The sequence below is a fragment of the Capra hircus genome, chromosome 22, assembly GCF_001704415.2.
Source record: "Capra hircus breed San Clemente chromosome 22, ASM170441v1, whole genome shotgun sequence".
Lineage (NCBI taxonomy): Eukaryota > Metazoa > Chordata > Mammalia > Artiodactyla > Bovidae > Capra > Capra hircus.
In genome coordinates, this window is record NC_030829.1 from 55,452,533 (window position 1) to 55,469,491 (window position 16,959).

General features: G+C 46.5%; 1 protein-coding gene across 7 annotated transcripts in view; it reads left to right on the plus strand.

Moving 5' to 3' along the window:
• The window catches only part of ATG7 (autophagy related 7), a 269,786-nt gene that overhangs the window by 157,987 nt on the left and 94,840 nt on the right, over window positions 1-16,959 (plus strand). Inside the window, exon 20 of one of the 7 annotated variants that reach the window (XM_018066978.1) lies at window positions 1,542-2,343. The exons of the other annotated variants lie outside the window; for them this stretch is intronic. Coding sequence (XP_017922467.1) covers window positions 1,542-1,562 — 21 coding nt within the window. The 3' untranslated portion in view covers window positions 1,563-2,343. Of the gene's footprint in view, window positions 1-1,541; window positions 2,344-16,959 lie in introns of those variants that run through there. 7 annotated transcript variants of the gene reach the window in all.

Here is a 16,959-nt window from a genome sequence, read left to right on the forward strand (position 1 = left end):
TACATTAAGGGGATTGGGCGAAATGTGAAATCCTTTTTAGCTCTAGTAATTCGGGAGTTTTTGATTCAGTGTACTGGTGTGGCTGAGAAGTACAGAGATGGCCAGTTTTTATGTCAAATGTCTTCGAATGTGTCAGTGTGATTCCTTTTCATGCGGTGTAGCAGTGTCCTCTGGTAGCTCTCATATCTGGCTTCCGTTGCTAGAAACAGTTCTGAGACCTAGATCTACCTTTAATCTTAAATGACTTCTCATACTTTGTGTTGGTTGGTGTGTGTGTCACCATGTATATAAACCCTAAGAGGCACAATCCAACTGAATAACTTACCTCCTTTTCCAGACTTGGTATCCAGGACTTTCAGCTTCATCATAAACTCAAACCTCCCCTCATTACAATCGAGTATGTTTATAAAACACGCCCAACTCACTACCTGTTCATATAACTTCCAAAGACAGATTCCCCAGATCCCCTTGTTTTAGGTAGTGGCAGCATCCTCAGAATGTTAAATGTGTAATATCTGAGGAGTCTGTTTAAAGCTTGGCCATACTGCACAGTAACACTCCCAGAGTGTGTGAAGGCCTGAGCCTCGCCTGCTCAGGAGGCCTGAATTCATGGCCCAGCTCCGAGCAGTGGCCACAGCTGCTCTGTTCACTCGTGTGGCTGGGCCGGGCCATGTGCCATGGTCCCCTGTGAGACCTTGGGTCATTTGCTTCACTGAGCTTCCTTTTCCTTATCTGTTGAATGGGATCAGTAAACTCTACTCTGCATAATTACTGTGAGCATTAAATAAGAAAGCACCTAACAAAGGAAAATACAGATTAATTGGGAATTGGGCTCCATGAAAATGTGCAACTTTGTACTTCAAAGGACACTATCAAGAAAGGAAAAGAATTAGAGAATAAAGGTTTTGTTTTGTTTTGTGTTCTGCAATTCATTTTTCTGATTAGGAACCAATATCCAGAATATTGATATAAGGAATTCTTATAACTCAATAATAAAAAAATCACTAATTCAATTTGAAAATGGCCAATGGATTTAAGGCAGGCTGCCCTGGTAGCTCAGGTGGTAAAGTGTTTGCCTACAATGCAGGTGACCTGGGTTCGATCCCTGGGTTGGGAAGATCCCCTGGAGAAGGAAATGGCAACCCATTCCAATATTCATGCCTGGAAAAATCCCATGGACCGAGGAGCCTGGTGGGCTACAGTCCATGGGGTCGCAAAGAGTCAGACATGACTGCGTGACTTCAATGGATTTAAGTTGACATTTTTTTGAAGATATACAGATGTCCAGTAAGTCCATTAAAAAAGAAAAGAGGCTTGGCATCATTAACCATCAGAGAAGTGCACATCAAAACCACCGTGAGAACAACTGCAGGCCCACTAAGATGGCTGGGAGGTGAGAGTGAGAAGTGCTGGCGAGGTGCGGAGAGATTGGAAGCCTCATACACTGTTGCTCAGAGAAATGGTGCAGTCACTCTGGAAGGCAGTCTGGCAGTTCCTCAGAAAGTTAGAGTTATCATATGGCTCTGTTCTTCCCCTTTTAGGTGTATAAACAAGAGAAATGAAAACTACTGTTCACACAGAAACCCGTACACACATGTTTACAGCAGCATTCTTTATCATAATCGCCAGAAGGCAGGAACAACCCACAGGCCCAGCACCTGGAAAGCGGACCAGTCAAATGTGGATGTGATGCTTGGAATCATAATGAAGTATTACTTGGTGATAAAAAAAGAAAGGCGCATGTTACACCGTGGATGAAGGATGAACTTGCAGTCCTTACGCTGAGTGAAGGAGGCCAGTCACAAAAGGCCACCTGTTACAGTATTTCACTTGTACGAAATGTCCAGGATTGAACAGCCCATAGCGTCAGAGCAGATTAGGCTTTGCTGGGAAGTGGGTGTGTATGGAGACTTGGGGGGAAATGAAGAGTGACTGCTTCTGGGTAAGGGTTTCTTTCTGATTACTGTTCCATTCTAGGATTGTGATAATGATTGCACCTTGCGAATGTGCTAAAACCTTTGAATAATTCACATTAACGGGTGAATTGTGTGGCATTTAAATTTTTTCTCCATAAAATATTTTTGAAGAGAAAGCAAGTACATGGCCCCAAGGCACATGCTTGGGAGTCCCCGGCTTCTGTCTCCTCCTTTCTCTGTCTGGGTCCTGGGGGTTGTGGGGATTTTCTGTTTGTGAAAACGAGCTCATTGTAAGAGCGAACTTGGTGTAGATGTGACCACGATTTCTTCCAGTTTTACTGTGCCTTCGTTTTCAAAGCCATGGTCTCTGCACACCTCATTTAACCCTTTCTCCTGCCACTGGGAGCCAGTAAATACTTTGCTGAGTTGTTGTTGTTCACTTGCTGAGTTGTGTCTGACTCTTTGCAAACCCATGAACTGCAGCACGCCAGGCTTCCCTGTCCTTCACTATCTCCCCAGGTTTGCTTTAACTGCCATTCAGCCATCTCATCCTCTGTCGCCTCCTCCTCCTCCTGCCCTCAGTCTTTCCCAGCATCAGGGTCTTTGCCAGTGAGTCAGCTCCTCACATCAGGTGGCCAAAGTATTGGAGCTTCAGCTTCAGCGTCAGTCCTTCAGTGAATATTCAGAGTTGATTTCCTTTAGGATGGACTGGTTGGATCTCCTTGCATTCCAAGGGACTCTCAAGAATCTTCTCCAACACCACAGAGCCCACTGGTCAACTGCCTCCCTTGTGGGCTCCTTAGGAGAAAAAAGTCAGGGTCAGCCCCTGATGGAGGGGTAAAGGGAAGACAAGGGTGCCCTGTGGTCTGTTGTTGTTTAAGTTGAAGTGGGCATTCGAAAGATCCAAATCCCAACCTGACTCTGAATCTTTAAAATTTCACTCTTTGTTACAGGATTTTATTTTTTCCCCAAGAAATTTTTTGTGTGTGTGTGAGAAGTCTCAAACATACATACAAGCTTACAGAAAAGTAAAATGAATACCCAATACCTTCCTCTTGAATTCGTCTATTCATGTTTTGCCACACCTGCTTATCTGTCTCTTGCTCTTTCTTTCCACACACATCGCACGCATATTCACACGCTTTCTCTTTTCCTGAACTCTTTGAAAGCAAGTTCCGTATACAGTGACACTCCCTCCCCTGTAAGTTTTGTTGAATCTGGTAAACATACAGACACTCTTCTATGTAAATGGAATACTGTTGTCACCACAGAATAAAGAACAATAATTCTGTAACACCACCTAAAATCCAACGCGAACTCAAAATTTCCCAATAGTTTGCAGGGTTTTAAAGGCACCTTTTAAGCCATTATTTGCTTTCTCCTTATGTTTGTATCTTTATACATAAGCAGTTTTTGAAATAATAATTAAGCATCAGTCCCTTGGTTTAGAAACTTGAGCATATCTGTTAAGCTCTCTTCGCACCCTCATCTCTACATGATTAGACACACTTCTCCCGTTAGGCAGTGTCTCCACTGTCCTGTCGCCCCACACAGGCCTCTTCCAGTTGAGGTTATCTCCTGGGCATGCTGGTCTGATGAAGGCAGTCCTGATGGCCAGCCCACCCCTCCACAGGGTCCCCAGCGCCTGAGGCTTTGAGGAGGTAGGAATGGGACTTCGGGAAGCCAAACGGGAATACAACCTGTAAACCACTGAGATGATATTGACCAGCTAAGCCATCAAGTTGTTCCCCCACCACCATCGCCACCCTCCGAATTCTGTCGTCTCCCAGTGGAATGGCATACTGAACAGCTTGTCCTGTCCTAAAGCTCTCCTCCTCGGTAGTTTGTGTATGACTTTGGATTATAAAAGCATTAAGATAGAGGAGTGCATTTCGTCGGGGAGGAGGGGTTTTTCAGCCTGTGAGAGAGAAAGTGGGGATGAGGAAGTGGAGAGCCGCTGGCCCAGACTTCCTGACCTCAGCGGAGGGTCCTGGGAGCCTGGGAGGTGTGTTCGCCGTTTGGCCCATGACCCCGATCCTAGGGGCTGTATTTTTACAGCTGACCCTTCTCACTTGCAAACATAACAGCTGCTCTGTGTTGTACTTGGGGGGTTTCCATGTTTTGATACTGTAAAATTAAATTGATTCTCGGTTCTGAAATCATCATTTTGATCCATCTTGCTTCTCACCTTAGCTGTGGGAGAGCACAGAGGGACAGGGATGCGAAATATTCTATAATGTATATTTTTAGTAATATTATTCATACTTAAGCCTGGCTCCTGTCAGTTAGCAAATATTTATTGACCCCTTTCCAATTTCATGGCTGGGTGGGGATCCAAAGAGGTATAGGCCAGACCGTCCCGAACTGGTACCGCATAGCCGGGCACGTGTTTAGAAGCCCACCCTGCTCTTAAGTCATCCGTCTGTTCTCGTCCCTCCTAAACAGTTCTGCTTTCCTCTGGGGTCTTCATTGTAAATCTGGGCATTCCAGTCTCCAGATATTCCCCCCCCCAAGCTTGACATACTCTGCTTTCTAGATTTGTACCATCTTATCACCTAACTACAGGTTCCATAAAAGAACTCTCTGCTCAACGAGTCCTTCAGCAAACAACTAGCTGCTCGGCTTCCCTCACCAACATCACCCGCTAAAGGAAGAAAGAGTTTTGCCTGAGATCGGAGCTTGGGCTGCTCCTTTCTCCACAGCACACCCATTTCTCGTTGTCGGTTAGGGCTCAGCTCTCCCTTGTCCCAGGCGTCTGTGCAGCATCGTGAGGCCACACCTCAGAGAGCAGGGAAGGGGACTACTCAGGCCATCTGTGCTGGCCAAGTGTGAGGCCAGAGGCCAGCATGAGGCCGCCTCTTTCAGCCCAGATGGGGACGGCCAGTCCACATCGCTGCCTCGGGACACGAGCCCTCAGTCCACTGCAGTCTAAAAAAAAGTCCTTACCGTGCTGAAACTTGTTGATAAACCCAGATCTGTAATTAGGAACATAAACGGCGCGGTACAGGCCTCACACAAATGAACAGTTGTGGAGCATTATGGGCCCCTGTGGATTATTTGACTTGAAGAAAAGGACGGGGGGGAAAGCTGGTTGCTGTTGGACAAATTGCTACCAGATGTAGATTTCAATAAACACCACACTGCTGTTCCCTCTTGCCCGAAGGTGTTGTGAATTTCTCGAGGCAAAAGAGCAATCAATAAACTGGCGACTGTCCCACTGAGAGGAGTCTCCTGGTGTCCCTGGCCCCGGCTGCTCGTCCACAGAGTGCAAGACAGACCCCCGGGGCCTCTCTCCCTTACCTGGTGTGTTAAAGGAGAGTAATATACTTAAAATGCAGCAGCCAGATCCCACGGAACCTAAAGGAAGTCTGGAACTGTGGTTCAAATGTCACAAAAAGAAAGTGTTACTAGAGAGTGGAGGTGGTGCTTTAAGAGAAGATCAGGGGTTTTTCTTACATATGCTGATTGTAATAGCCTTGGGTGAACCTGCTTCAGTCAGTGAATATTAATAACCTCCTGGGGTCACGTGAAGAAAGCCCACTTTCCTCCTCCCCCACTGAGTCTACAGATGAGCGGAGGGGGCATCAGAGCAGTCTTTATGGTGGCTCAGATGGTAAAGAATGTGCCTGCAATTTGGGAGACCCGGGTTCGATCCCCGGGTCGAGAAGATCCCCCGGAAAAGGCAATGGCTCCCCACTCCACTCGTCTGGAGAATTCTATGGACAGAGGAGCCTGGTGGCCTACAGTCCATGGGGTCTCAGAGAGTAAGACACAAGTGAGCAACTGACACTTTCACTTTACAAGTAAATAATGGGCAGCCTTTACTGTCCCGGGAAGTCAAAGCACAGAAGCTGCGTGTCTGCCTTCAGCGGTGCTGCCTGGTGCAGCCAGCACCGCCTGGGAATCTGAGACTGAAAGACCACAGAGCCATCACACTGCTTCGTCGTACCTTGAAGGGAGTGGAAGGAGACTGAGGCTGAGAGAGGGAGGCAGAGGCAATGGGACTGATGCAGCTTAGCTTACCAACACACGCCTCGTGTTCCTTAGAACAGAGCGATTCTGGACACAGAGACTGCCCTGTCCCTCCAACAAAGAGGCAAGCGCCGAATGGGCAGTCGGCCTGAATCCAGCACGCGCGTTTACATCACTCATTCTCTCGTCTCCTCTTCTCAGTTAGATGTTCAGCTTCTTGAAAGAAAGGACCACCTTTCCCGCTCTCATCGGCTGACAGGTGCTATGCACATAAGTCCTCAGGAAAGTATCCCTCGGTTGGATGGCAAGAAAAGGTTTTATGTAAAAAAAACCACATCAACTACTGAGACCACATTCTTGTTTTGAATTGTGTGTAAGAGCTTTAGGGGCTTAGAGCTCATTGGAAATCCTGGAGTTGAAGTAAATTCAACGACATCAAGTTTATATTTGGCCCTCAGTTGACAGATCTCTGCCAGTTGAACTCCAGGGGGCTCCCCGTCTCAAAGGGTGGTCTGATCGTCCTTCAGACGATGGTGATGTGATGGCTAACTTCTGAGAGCTTGCTGTGTTCCAGATGTCTGAGTGAGCATTTATTTGGGTTATCTCATTTAGTCTTCACAAGCATTTTATTTCACAGATGAGGAAATCAAGGTGCCTAGAGGCTAAGTTGCCCAAGTTGACGTAGCTAGTAAGTGTTGGAGCCAAGTCATTTGGCTCCCAAACCTGTGTTTTTAACTATTACGGTACAATATCTCTAGTTGTTGGACTTGCCTTAGAGTTAGTTAAATTCCTGTTCTGAATGGCAGGCCTTGTATGTTGGACCATGGTTTTCACCTCTCCTAAACCTGTCTTCTCCAGATAGGTGCTTTGGTGGATCATCATGGTGCATGGGTCCTACCCCTTTGGGTCAGAAACTCAGTCTTGCCAGAGCTTGAAGACTAACTCCCAATAGCCAAACTCATAAGAAACTGATATGTCAAACACATTGTTACATTTGTTTTGTCTGCCACTTCCTGTCCATACATGGGGAGACAGTTAGTAGTTAGGAGGTTTCATGATCACCTCATGGACCTGTGATCCCCCAGGAACTGAAGGGTTTTGCTTTCCAGTAAGATCATCTTGCTAATCTCTGGACAAAGGCAGACGCATGAACAAATGGTTGCAGAAACCCTGGACTCCCTCTTTTAGACTCCACGTGGAGCCTGATACCACCTATGAACAATCTTCTAGAGTTACGTAGATTTTCGCTTTCTTAGTTAAAATGTGTCTCCTGACATGGCTCCTGTGTCGCTTTGACATGGGAAGCCCCCTATATCCTCAACTGCTTTTCTACAATCTCTTCAGCAGACTAACTTTGACACGTGGCTAGGGTCCTCCAGCATGTGTCAGTTCTACTGATTCCACTCTCCAAGGCTAACGTTATTTTCAGGATCTGCAGGGAGACTTCAGTGTACCCACTCTGATATGTGCTGCTGCTACTAAGACGCTTCAGTCGTGTCCGACTCTGTGCAACCCCATAGATGGCAGGCCACCGGGCTCCCTTGTCCCTGGGATTCTCCAGGCAAGAACACTGGAGTGGGTTGCCATTTCCTTCTCCAATGCATGAAAGTGAAAAGTGAAAGTGAAGTCGCTCAGTCGTGTCCAACTCTTCGAGACCCCATGGACTGCAGCCTACCAGGCTCCTCTGTCCATGGATTTTCCAGCCAAGAGTACTGGAGTGGGGTGCCACTGCCTTCTCCACTGATGTGTGCTAAGTACAGTCATTATCGCAGGGGAACATCTCAAGCACCTTACTGGAAACCCAGGAGAAACATTCCTTTGATCTTAATGGCAGGAAGATGACAAACTGGGTGTATTTGAAAACAGGCTAAAACTCCTGAGTCATTACCAAGGAGGGTGTCTTTTGAAAAGGATAGGTCAAGTCCATCTGCTTGATCAGTAGCAATAAACGGGAACATTTGTAGGCCTGATCAGCACCCAGTGAGATGGATCCCTGGGTAGCATCTACCCAGCAGCGCTGAACCCAAAGGGAAGTGACGGGCCTCCTGGCCCAAGCGTCCAACTCAAGCCAGGAGGTACACGGGCCTCAGCCAGCTAACCCAAGTGTGGCTGTCGTGGCCAAGAGAGAACCCTGGGAGGTCTGCAAATGTTTATTCTTGGACTGTGAGCAGCTAGAAGGCAGACGCTAGGTTTTACTCCAGTCTGTGATTCCAGCATCTGGCATGGAAGCTAGCATGCCCCAGAAAATAACAAGAATTTTTTTTTTTTTTTTAATGAATGAGATTCCATTTATATGAAATATCCAGCATAAGCAAATCTATAGAGACATAAACGATGAGCGGTCGTCAGGAGATGGTGGGGGTGCAGGGAGAGCTGGGGGAAATCAGGATGGGTCCTGGGTGTTTGGGGGATGATGCAGACGTCCTGGAATTAGACAGTGGTGATGGTTTCTTAATTCCATGAAGACATGTAAACCACAGAATTTTACACTTGAAACGGCTGAATCGTATGGTCTGTAAACTGTGTGGCATATGAGTTGTATCTCAACAAATTTAATTTTAAAATGAATGAGAACTTGTTGCTGGTGGGGATGTAAAATAGCACAGGACTTTTTGAAGACAGTCGGGCAGCTTCTTACAAAACAAGTTGTCTGTTCTTCGTATATGATTCAGGATTGTTCAGGATTGTGCTCCTGGGTACTTATTCAAGGGGGTTGGGAACGTATGTCCCCACAAAAACCTGCACATGAGTGTTTAGGGGAGCTGTATAATATAGCCACCCAAACTGGAAGCAGCCAAGGTGTCCTTCAGTAGGTGAATGGATTTAAAAATAAAAAACACAGAGATGCATTCATTCAGTGGAATATTATTCCACAGTAAAAAGAGATGAGCCGTGAAATGACAGAAAGATATGGAGGAGCTTTAAATGCATGTTGCTCAGTGAAAGGCCTTGTTCTGAAAAGCCTGCTTAGTGTGTAAGTACTCGGTGACACGACATTCTGGAAAAGGCGAAACTATAGAAATAGTTTAAAGATCAGTGTTTGTCAGGGGCTCAGGAGGAGGAAGGAAGGGTTACGTAGGTGGCCCAGAGGAGGTTTTCATGACATATTCTGTATAACGCTGTAGTGATGGGCACATATCTGAACCCACAGAGCTATAAAACCAGAGTGAACCCCAATGTGAGATACAGACTGGAGTTAATAATAACGTATTACGAGTGTTCCCATCGGTTGTTAACAAGTGTGCCGCACTAGTGCGAGAGGTTAATAATAAGGAAACTGTGAGGCTTGAGGAGAGAACGCGTGGAACTCTGCTCAATTTTCTGTAAATCTAAAACTTCTCTTAAAGTCTGTGAACTTGAAAAGTGGCAGCAAACGTTCATGTGGCAGACGCTTGCCGGTCACGCCATGCGGTACTGCCGCTGGTGTTCTTTGCTTCAAGTTTTCCTTTCTTTAAGGTAAAAGGAATGTTACAGACAAAGCCCCCCACTTGACATCCCTCGCCCTTCCCCAGGGAGGCCACTACTACTAGTGCCTGCCCTCACTTCTGTATTTTTATATTGAACAAATTGTACTTTCCAGGTGTTCGCAAACAGTACAGAAGTTGCATAAGCTGTGTTTTGCAACTTGCCTTTTTCATGCAACCTGATGCTTTAAAGACCTGTCCATGTTGCTTAATATAGGTCTAATGCTTTTATCTTAAAAAAAATTTTTTTTTTAACTCTAGTATCATATTCTCTCATATATATGTAACTTCGTGTTATTTTTCCACTTCTCTGTTGATGGATGTTTAGATTCTTTCTGATTTTGTTATTACCGCCAGTGCTGCAATAAAATAGGTTTTGACATAAAAAAATAAAGAAAATGAATGAGAAGGCAGAACCCGTGAGAAAGCCCGCTAGACATTACACAACTGAAAGGGGTAAGACCAGGGCATTCTAAAAAGCAGACTCATTCATGCGGATCTGATCTGTTAGAGTCCCAGCGAGTTAACCCTTGAGGAACAGAGGACCACTTACCAAGATGTGTTTACACAGTCAGCTAACCAGTTATTACATAGGCTTGAGATCCATAATAAGGACCATTTAAAAAGCCGAGTCACCTTAGGGTTGAACAGTTGTTACCACCGGGGAACTGAGGTTTATAGAGAGGAGAGGAACACTTTTCTGAAACACAAATTATTGCAGATACTAGTGTCCAGACCCATTCTCTTCAGTATTTTTTATGCACAGAAGCATCTCTAAGTTGCCAACAGTGTTCCACAATTCGAGCACCGACTGTGTGTCCGCTGCCAGCCCACGGGAGGACCAGTTCTTGTCTGCTGAAAGTGCCCAGCCTCCTGGGCTCCAGGAAGCACAGTGCCATTCCAGCGGGGGACAGGCCCACTTACCGCTGAACTGAGCAGTCTGTTAAAACCCAGAAAGGATATTGAAAACAAACAGCTCTTCCTTGCTTACCAAGCATGGAGTACCTACAGCCCATGCCTGAAGAGTTGTTGTTGTTCAGTAGCTCAGTTGTGTCCGACTGTTTTGCGACTCCGTGGGCTATAGTCCATCAGGCTCCTCTGTCCATGGGATTTCCCAGGCACTGATACTGGAGTGGGTTGTTGTTTCCTTCTCTAGGGGATCTGCCTGATCCAGGGATCAAACCTACATCTCTTGCGTCTCCTGCATTGCAGGCAGATTCTTTATCACCAAGCCATGAGGGAAGCCCTGCCTAAAGAGAGCCACGCTCAAACTGGAAGATTCGTTGTACAGTTAAAGGAGGGGTGGTCAGTTTGACATTGAGGGGGACCTGCAAGTTTTCTGGATCCCAGGAGACCGAGTCATGGGCCTTCTTGCCATGTGGCCTGAGCCCTGATCGTCCTTGAAACATGAAAAGTCTGGTCCACAACATTTATTAACTGTTTTTTCCCACCTAGAAAAAAGCCAAGAAATTTCAGAGTAGTTCTCGGAGTAATCCAGAATCATCTTCTCAAAAAAAAAAAAAAAAAAGATAATCCCAGAGAGCTCAGAGGGATAAAAAGATGAGCTTGCTGAAAAGAATATTTCCCAACCTCTGCTAGCCCTTGGAGCCAACAAAAGGAAAACCTCGGCCTGTGTTTAATGAGCACAGCTCGAAATGGGTGGAGAAGGAGGCTATTTAAAAGACCCTAAAGTGCTGCAGCTGTTCTGGCTAATTTCTCTCATCTCAGCGATGTTCCAAGCCCTTTGTCTTCTCTGTGGTTCGAATTCATCTGGCTCTCCCATGAGTCATCCTGCCCACAAATAATCTTTCTCGGAGTAGCCCTTATGAAAATAGACAATTCACATTGCATTGTGTGAATTGGCAATGTGTGTCTCTTCCCTGGGTGGGCCGCACTGCGTCTGTTCCGCCTGCATCCACACACGGCAGGACATTCTGAGGCCCTAGCACGCCCTGAGCCGGGAGACGGGAACATAGAGGGAGACTTCGGATCCCTGAATCTGAGGAAGGCTGCAGACAGCAGGCCCCCATCCCTCCTCCAGGCATCTAGGTCCTATAGGTGGCACCTTGGCCACACAGGTTTCATGAGACTTATCTATGAAAAAGTAGACAGCATTAGAGGAAATTCTGTGTCATTAAACGTTACTAACATTTCAACCTAGACCTTGCCAAATGTAGCTTTTCCTCTTTAGTGTTTTCTTCTCTATCTGGCCAGCAGATCTGACCAACCAGCATTCTTATTTAAAATTTCCCTAGAGAGGTAATGAGCCCTTTGAAGTAGAGACTAGAATGGATCTATGTTGTTTTTGCTCCTTAGCAAAATTCTCTCTTTGCCTATTGATTTTAGTCTAAGAGCCCATCCTGGACCTCTGCTCTCATCCCATGTGCTTTTTCTGGTGGAGTTGACTTACCCCTTTGGCTCAGGGTTGGAGTCTGTAATTGAAGCCCCAGATAGTCACGCCCTCGTATTCTTCTGGTCATGATGATTGGTGCAGAAATAGGCACATGACCCAGTGACAGCCATGGGATCCAATGAGACTTGGGCTGGGAGGCGGGGCTAGGACTGGAGGTGTTGCCAGCATGAGCTGTCGGCCGGGGGCAGCCTTCTAGTGCTCCTGAGTGGAGAGCCAGTTTGCACGTGGAAACCACACACGGAAGAGAGTTGAGTCTCTCTGAGTTGAGAGAGGGAGAGGGTGAGGACGGTCACGGCCTTATCCTCCACGGCCAGAATTGAGCTGCCCTGAGGGTGCCGTTATCTTGGTCTCTCGGCCTGTGAGCCAGCTCTCCTTTTGCCTTGGGTAAAGCAAGGTCAAGGGCGCCACATAGGATGAGATGGTTGGATGGCTTCATCGCCTCAATGGACACGAGTTTGAGCAAGCTCCAGGAGAGGGTAAAGGACAGGGAAGCCTGGCGTCCTGCAGTCCAAGGGGTTGCAAAGAGTCAGACACGATTTAGCGACTGAACAACAGAAGCAAGGTTGCGTTTCCTGTCACTCACAACCAGGAGTTCCAGCTCATTCAGGGGCAGCATCTCAGCCAGCCCCAGCACCTGGCAGAGTGCCTGGCATGTAGAGGAAGCTCACTATGTATTTACTGCACAAAGTCTCATTCAGTTGAACAGATGTTTCTTGAACACTCATGAGGAACCTAGTCTGGCGCTGGATCTTACAGGACCACACTGTCCAATACAGCAGCCGCTAGCCACATGTGGCTCTTTAACTGCACATTTAAATGGGTGAAAATTCAATTTAAAAAAGCTTTAGATCCTAAAGTCACACCCTCCGCATCTCAAGTGCTCTGTAGCCACAGGTGGCTGGTGACCACCATACTGGACAAAACAGATAGAGAACATTTTCATCATTGCAGAAAGCTCTTAAGAACAGTGCTGCTGCAGAGATACAGGCAGGCACAAGACTGAGAACATGCCTCCAAGAAGCTGTATCTTTCCCTCCTTAGGGGATCTAAACTCAGGGGGCAGGGAGGGAAAAATAAGCCCATTTTTCTCTATACTCCACCCAGTCCCCAACCACCATGTCTCCCAACCAGAAACACAACCACTCCTTGGACGTGAAAATGTAATACAAAGAGGCAGAGACTTGCGAAGTTCCCTTCCTTCTTTAACCCTGATTTTTGTCACTTCTTCCTGTTTATGCTGCTTCTACTCTCTTTTCTAACAGCGTCCGGCCTCTCCAGGCCCCAGGAGTAGAGGAGGGGACCCGTCTGCAAATGCAGGTCTTTAGTGTATAGCCGCCGCAGGTGTGAGCGGCCCGAGAGGGGTGTATTTTGAGGCATTAAGCAGGCTCAGCTTCCACCGCGTCTCCTTCCAGACGACATGATGCAGCGCCCTGTGCTGTGGAGACAGGTCAGCTCTGGGGCATGACCGTACCTCCCTGCGCGGGACTTCCCAGGGCCCTTGCTCACTTATCACCAACAATCACAATGTTGACAGACACAGTAAAAGCCATTAAGAGGAAAAGCCGTCTTCCTGCTCTTCCTCCCTTGATCAAACCTGGAGAAGAACTGCCTCCACAAAGGGGAGGACCGATGCCAGGTTTATAAGAGGGAGGTGCTGCAGCTGCCTTTGGGTCCACCTTAAGGCGAGATCAAAAAAGTTTGTTGTTGTTGTTGCCTTTTCCTCTAGGAAGAACTGTACTCTGGCAGCGGCACTGTCAGTAACTGGTCCTCCTCTCAGTTGGTAAATCACTGGGCATGATAAGCAGCAGCTTTGAAGTGAGTGGCGTGGCACCTCTGTTGATTCTTCAGCAGCAGATGGCAGCCGTGGGTGATGACGGGCAGGAGGCAGAGGGCCGAGCTTCCAGGGATGAAAGGGACATTTCACGTGGGAGACAACCGGGTTCTCTCCTTGGACGTATAATTGGTCCTTCATGCGTTGTTCTCAAGGGTTCTCCCAGCACCTAGAAGCGTTGCTCTTCCCAGTTTAATCAGTGCTAAATGCATGAAAGAGTTTACATTCTAATGGAGGGAAATCAAGGTTCCAGCAAGTATAATAACCACATGTTGTGTAAGATTTAATAGACACGTGATGACTATACTAGTTCAGGAGTAGCAGGTAGCTTTCAGCTAATGCCCGTCTTACCAACTGCTCTTGGCCACTTAGCCATTTTGAATCATTTATGTCACTACACTACAGAAATAGAATTCGAGCTGTCCAGAAGCTCCCACCATCGTGTCTTCCAGTCACTATTCTGAACTTGTGATGACATCAATCCCTGGGGTCTGCTGTTGCACTTTATACAGTTGGAATTATGTACTCGCCTGTGCCTGGTTTCTTTCACTCAGCATTATGTTTGTGAGATTTACCCATGTTGCTACACTTTGCTGTGGAGAATTTTCTGAGGCCAGTTTCAGGGTCAGCAAGGAACATGGTCATAGAAGCAGGAAAGATAGTCATCTGCCATGAGCACGGAAGATACTGAGGATGGTGTATGTGTTGAACATTTGTTCTAGATCTTGAGCTCCATGACGTCCGGGATATTTCTTTTTTTCTTTAATTAAAGAAAAATGTTTTTTTTAATCTTTTGGCCACACTGCACAGCATGTGCAATTTTAACTCCCTGACCAGGGATCGAACCTGCACCCGCTGTATTGGTAGCGCGGAGTCTTAACCACCGATCACCAGGGAAGTCCCCAGGGACATTTCCTAATAGTATAGTCTCAGGATCCAGCACATTGCCTCATGTAGTAATTAACCATTAAGTGTACATTGGATAAATGAGCAATTTGATTTCCTAGTTTTAGAATGGGCTCTTGATTCTAAGTGAAAGACACACGTTAAAGGCCTTAACAGTGCAGCAGAAATATTTCCCAGAGAATGTTGATCTATTTTTTTTATGGATCTATTGCTTTGATTTTTTTTTAAAAGCCCTCTATTTTGCTATAATAAAACAATAAATTTCAAGAATTTCAAAATTAAAAACTAAGTAAACATCCTCATTTTCTATTTTAGTTGTCTAGAGAGGAATCTTGGCATCTTAGAACAGAAACCTGACAGATTTAGGTTTGACTTTCAGCTCAACCATTAACCCAATGTGTGACCTTAAGCTAGTCACTTCTCTCTGGGTCTCAGTGTCCTCTATAAAGTGAGAGAATTGCAGTCAGTGAGCTCTTTGATTCTGCGAATCAGGATAGAGGATGAGAAAAAGAACTGGTTTCAACAACATAATCTGTCTTTGGCTTAGCTGAAAGCTTCTCTGATTCCAGCTTCACTTTCTGTCGAAGGAGCAGTGATCCTGGGGAAATGTAGGGTAGAGGTGTGTGTGTGACATTTTTAATGATGAACCACGACAGTAAAATGAGTCTTTTTTGGTGTCTGCAGAATGTTATTTAAGATTTGCCCTGTTTTCCGAGAGGACTGTGGTAAGTGTAATATACAAAAATGTAATATATCACCTCAAACTCATGTCTTGGCTGGCATTCAGCATGAAGACTATGACAGTTATATTTTCTTCTTATATTTATGTACATTCTACCTGATTCTAAAAAGAATATTTAAAATCGTTATAGTCAAAACCATAAACATAACTAAATCTAAAAGCCTCTAGGATAAGATTAAAAGGACAAGAGCCAAGTTTTGTGTTTTTACAGTCATTGTTTTAGGAAACATAAACTGAGGGAAACTTCCAGAGTTGAGCATGGAGTGTAACTCCGTGGTTCCTGGCAGCCAGAGCGAATAGGGAGGTAACGGGCTGCCTCGTCTTCCTTGTCTGATAACAGCCAGGGTGATTGGCTGTGGACGGCAACAGTGGAGAATGCAGGCACAGTTCGTCAGCCTGCCAGGCCTGTCCGAAGAGCCTGCTATATTACCAAGGCAATAGCCATCAGTGAATGATAGATAATGGCTATTTTACTAGTTGCTTGGGGGGACTTTCACCAGACCACCACACAAAATAATAGGAACTGATGCTTACTTTTTTCGTGCTTACATGCCAGACACTGTTCTAGGCTCCTTATCTAATAGTAACACATCAAATCCTTAAAGCAGCTCTGTGAGGCGGGAACAGCGCTCTGAGGCCTGTGGTCTGACCCGCTGCATCGCGCTGCCTCTCTCACCTCTGAGATCATGCAGAGGTTTCGCTTGGCACCAGTCACGCAGCTCAACTCCCAGGGTCCGAGCCCTCTCAGGACAGAGCGTCTCGTTTAAAGGAACGGGTAGACCTTAGGCAGCCGCTTTAGCCACGACTACCCAACTGGGCAGGTCAGTTGTTTGCTCACTGAGTTTAGTGGTTCTTCCCGCATTGTTTTAAGGTGGCATGTTGTGTTTTAAAGGAACAGTGTGGGCTCCGTCTAGGCATTCTTTCCCTCATCTCAGTGTTTGTGAGGCCACATCATACATCCGCCACCCGCCACCTTGTCTTCAAGGATCTTTCATCTGCATCAGGGGTGCCGACCGACTCATTCAGGAGGGTGGCTGCCTGGGAAGCTGTGTTGAGAAGGGGTCTCAGGCCTGGTTCAGACGTGATGAGAGAGGTTCATGGCTGAGTCGTCACATCTGCCGTGGGCAAGCACGAATGCATGTCTTTGCCAGCCATGGTCTAGTTCAAGGTCAGGGCTTCCCTCTGCACCCTGTGGCTTCTGAGATGATTTTCCCTTTAAGAGGAGAAGAGCATGGAGTGGTTCACATAATTGACATGGTTCCTTAATTCATTGCACAACAATCTGTTGAATTCTCTCTTTGTATAAGATACATAGTAAAAAGATGAATAAGTCTTAAGTCTCTTTCTCCAAAAGTTTTTTTTGTAGCCACAGACATATAAATTTAACAAATCATTTCCATACAGTGAGGTAATGCTTATGAAGTGCTGTGGTAAGGGCAGACAGGCATCACGGTGCCAGTGAACCCAGACCTGATTCAGTCCTGTCTATGGGCCCTGTGAGGGAGTATGTTTCGACAGCCATTGGGCTTCCCTCATGGCTCAGACAGTAAAGAATCCGCCTGCGGAGCAGGAGACCTGGGTTCAATCCCTGGATCAGGAAGATCCCCTGGAGAAGGGAGTGGCAACCCACTCCAGTGTTCTTGCCTGGAGAATCCCATGGACGGAGGAGCCTGGCGGGCTACAGTCCATGGAGTCACAAAGAGTGGGACAGACGT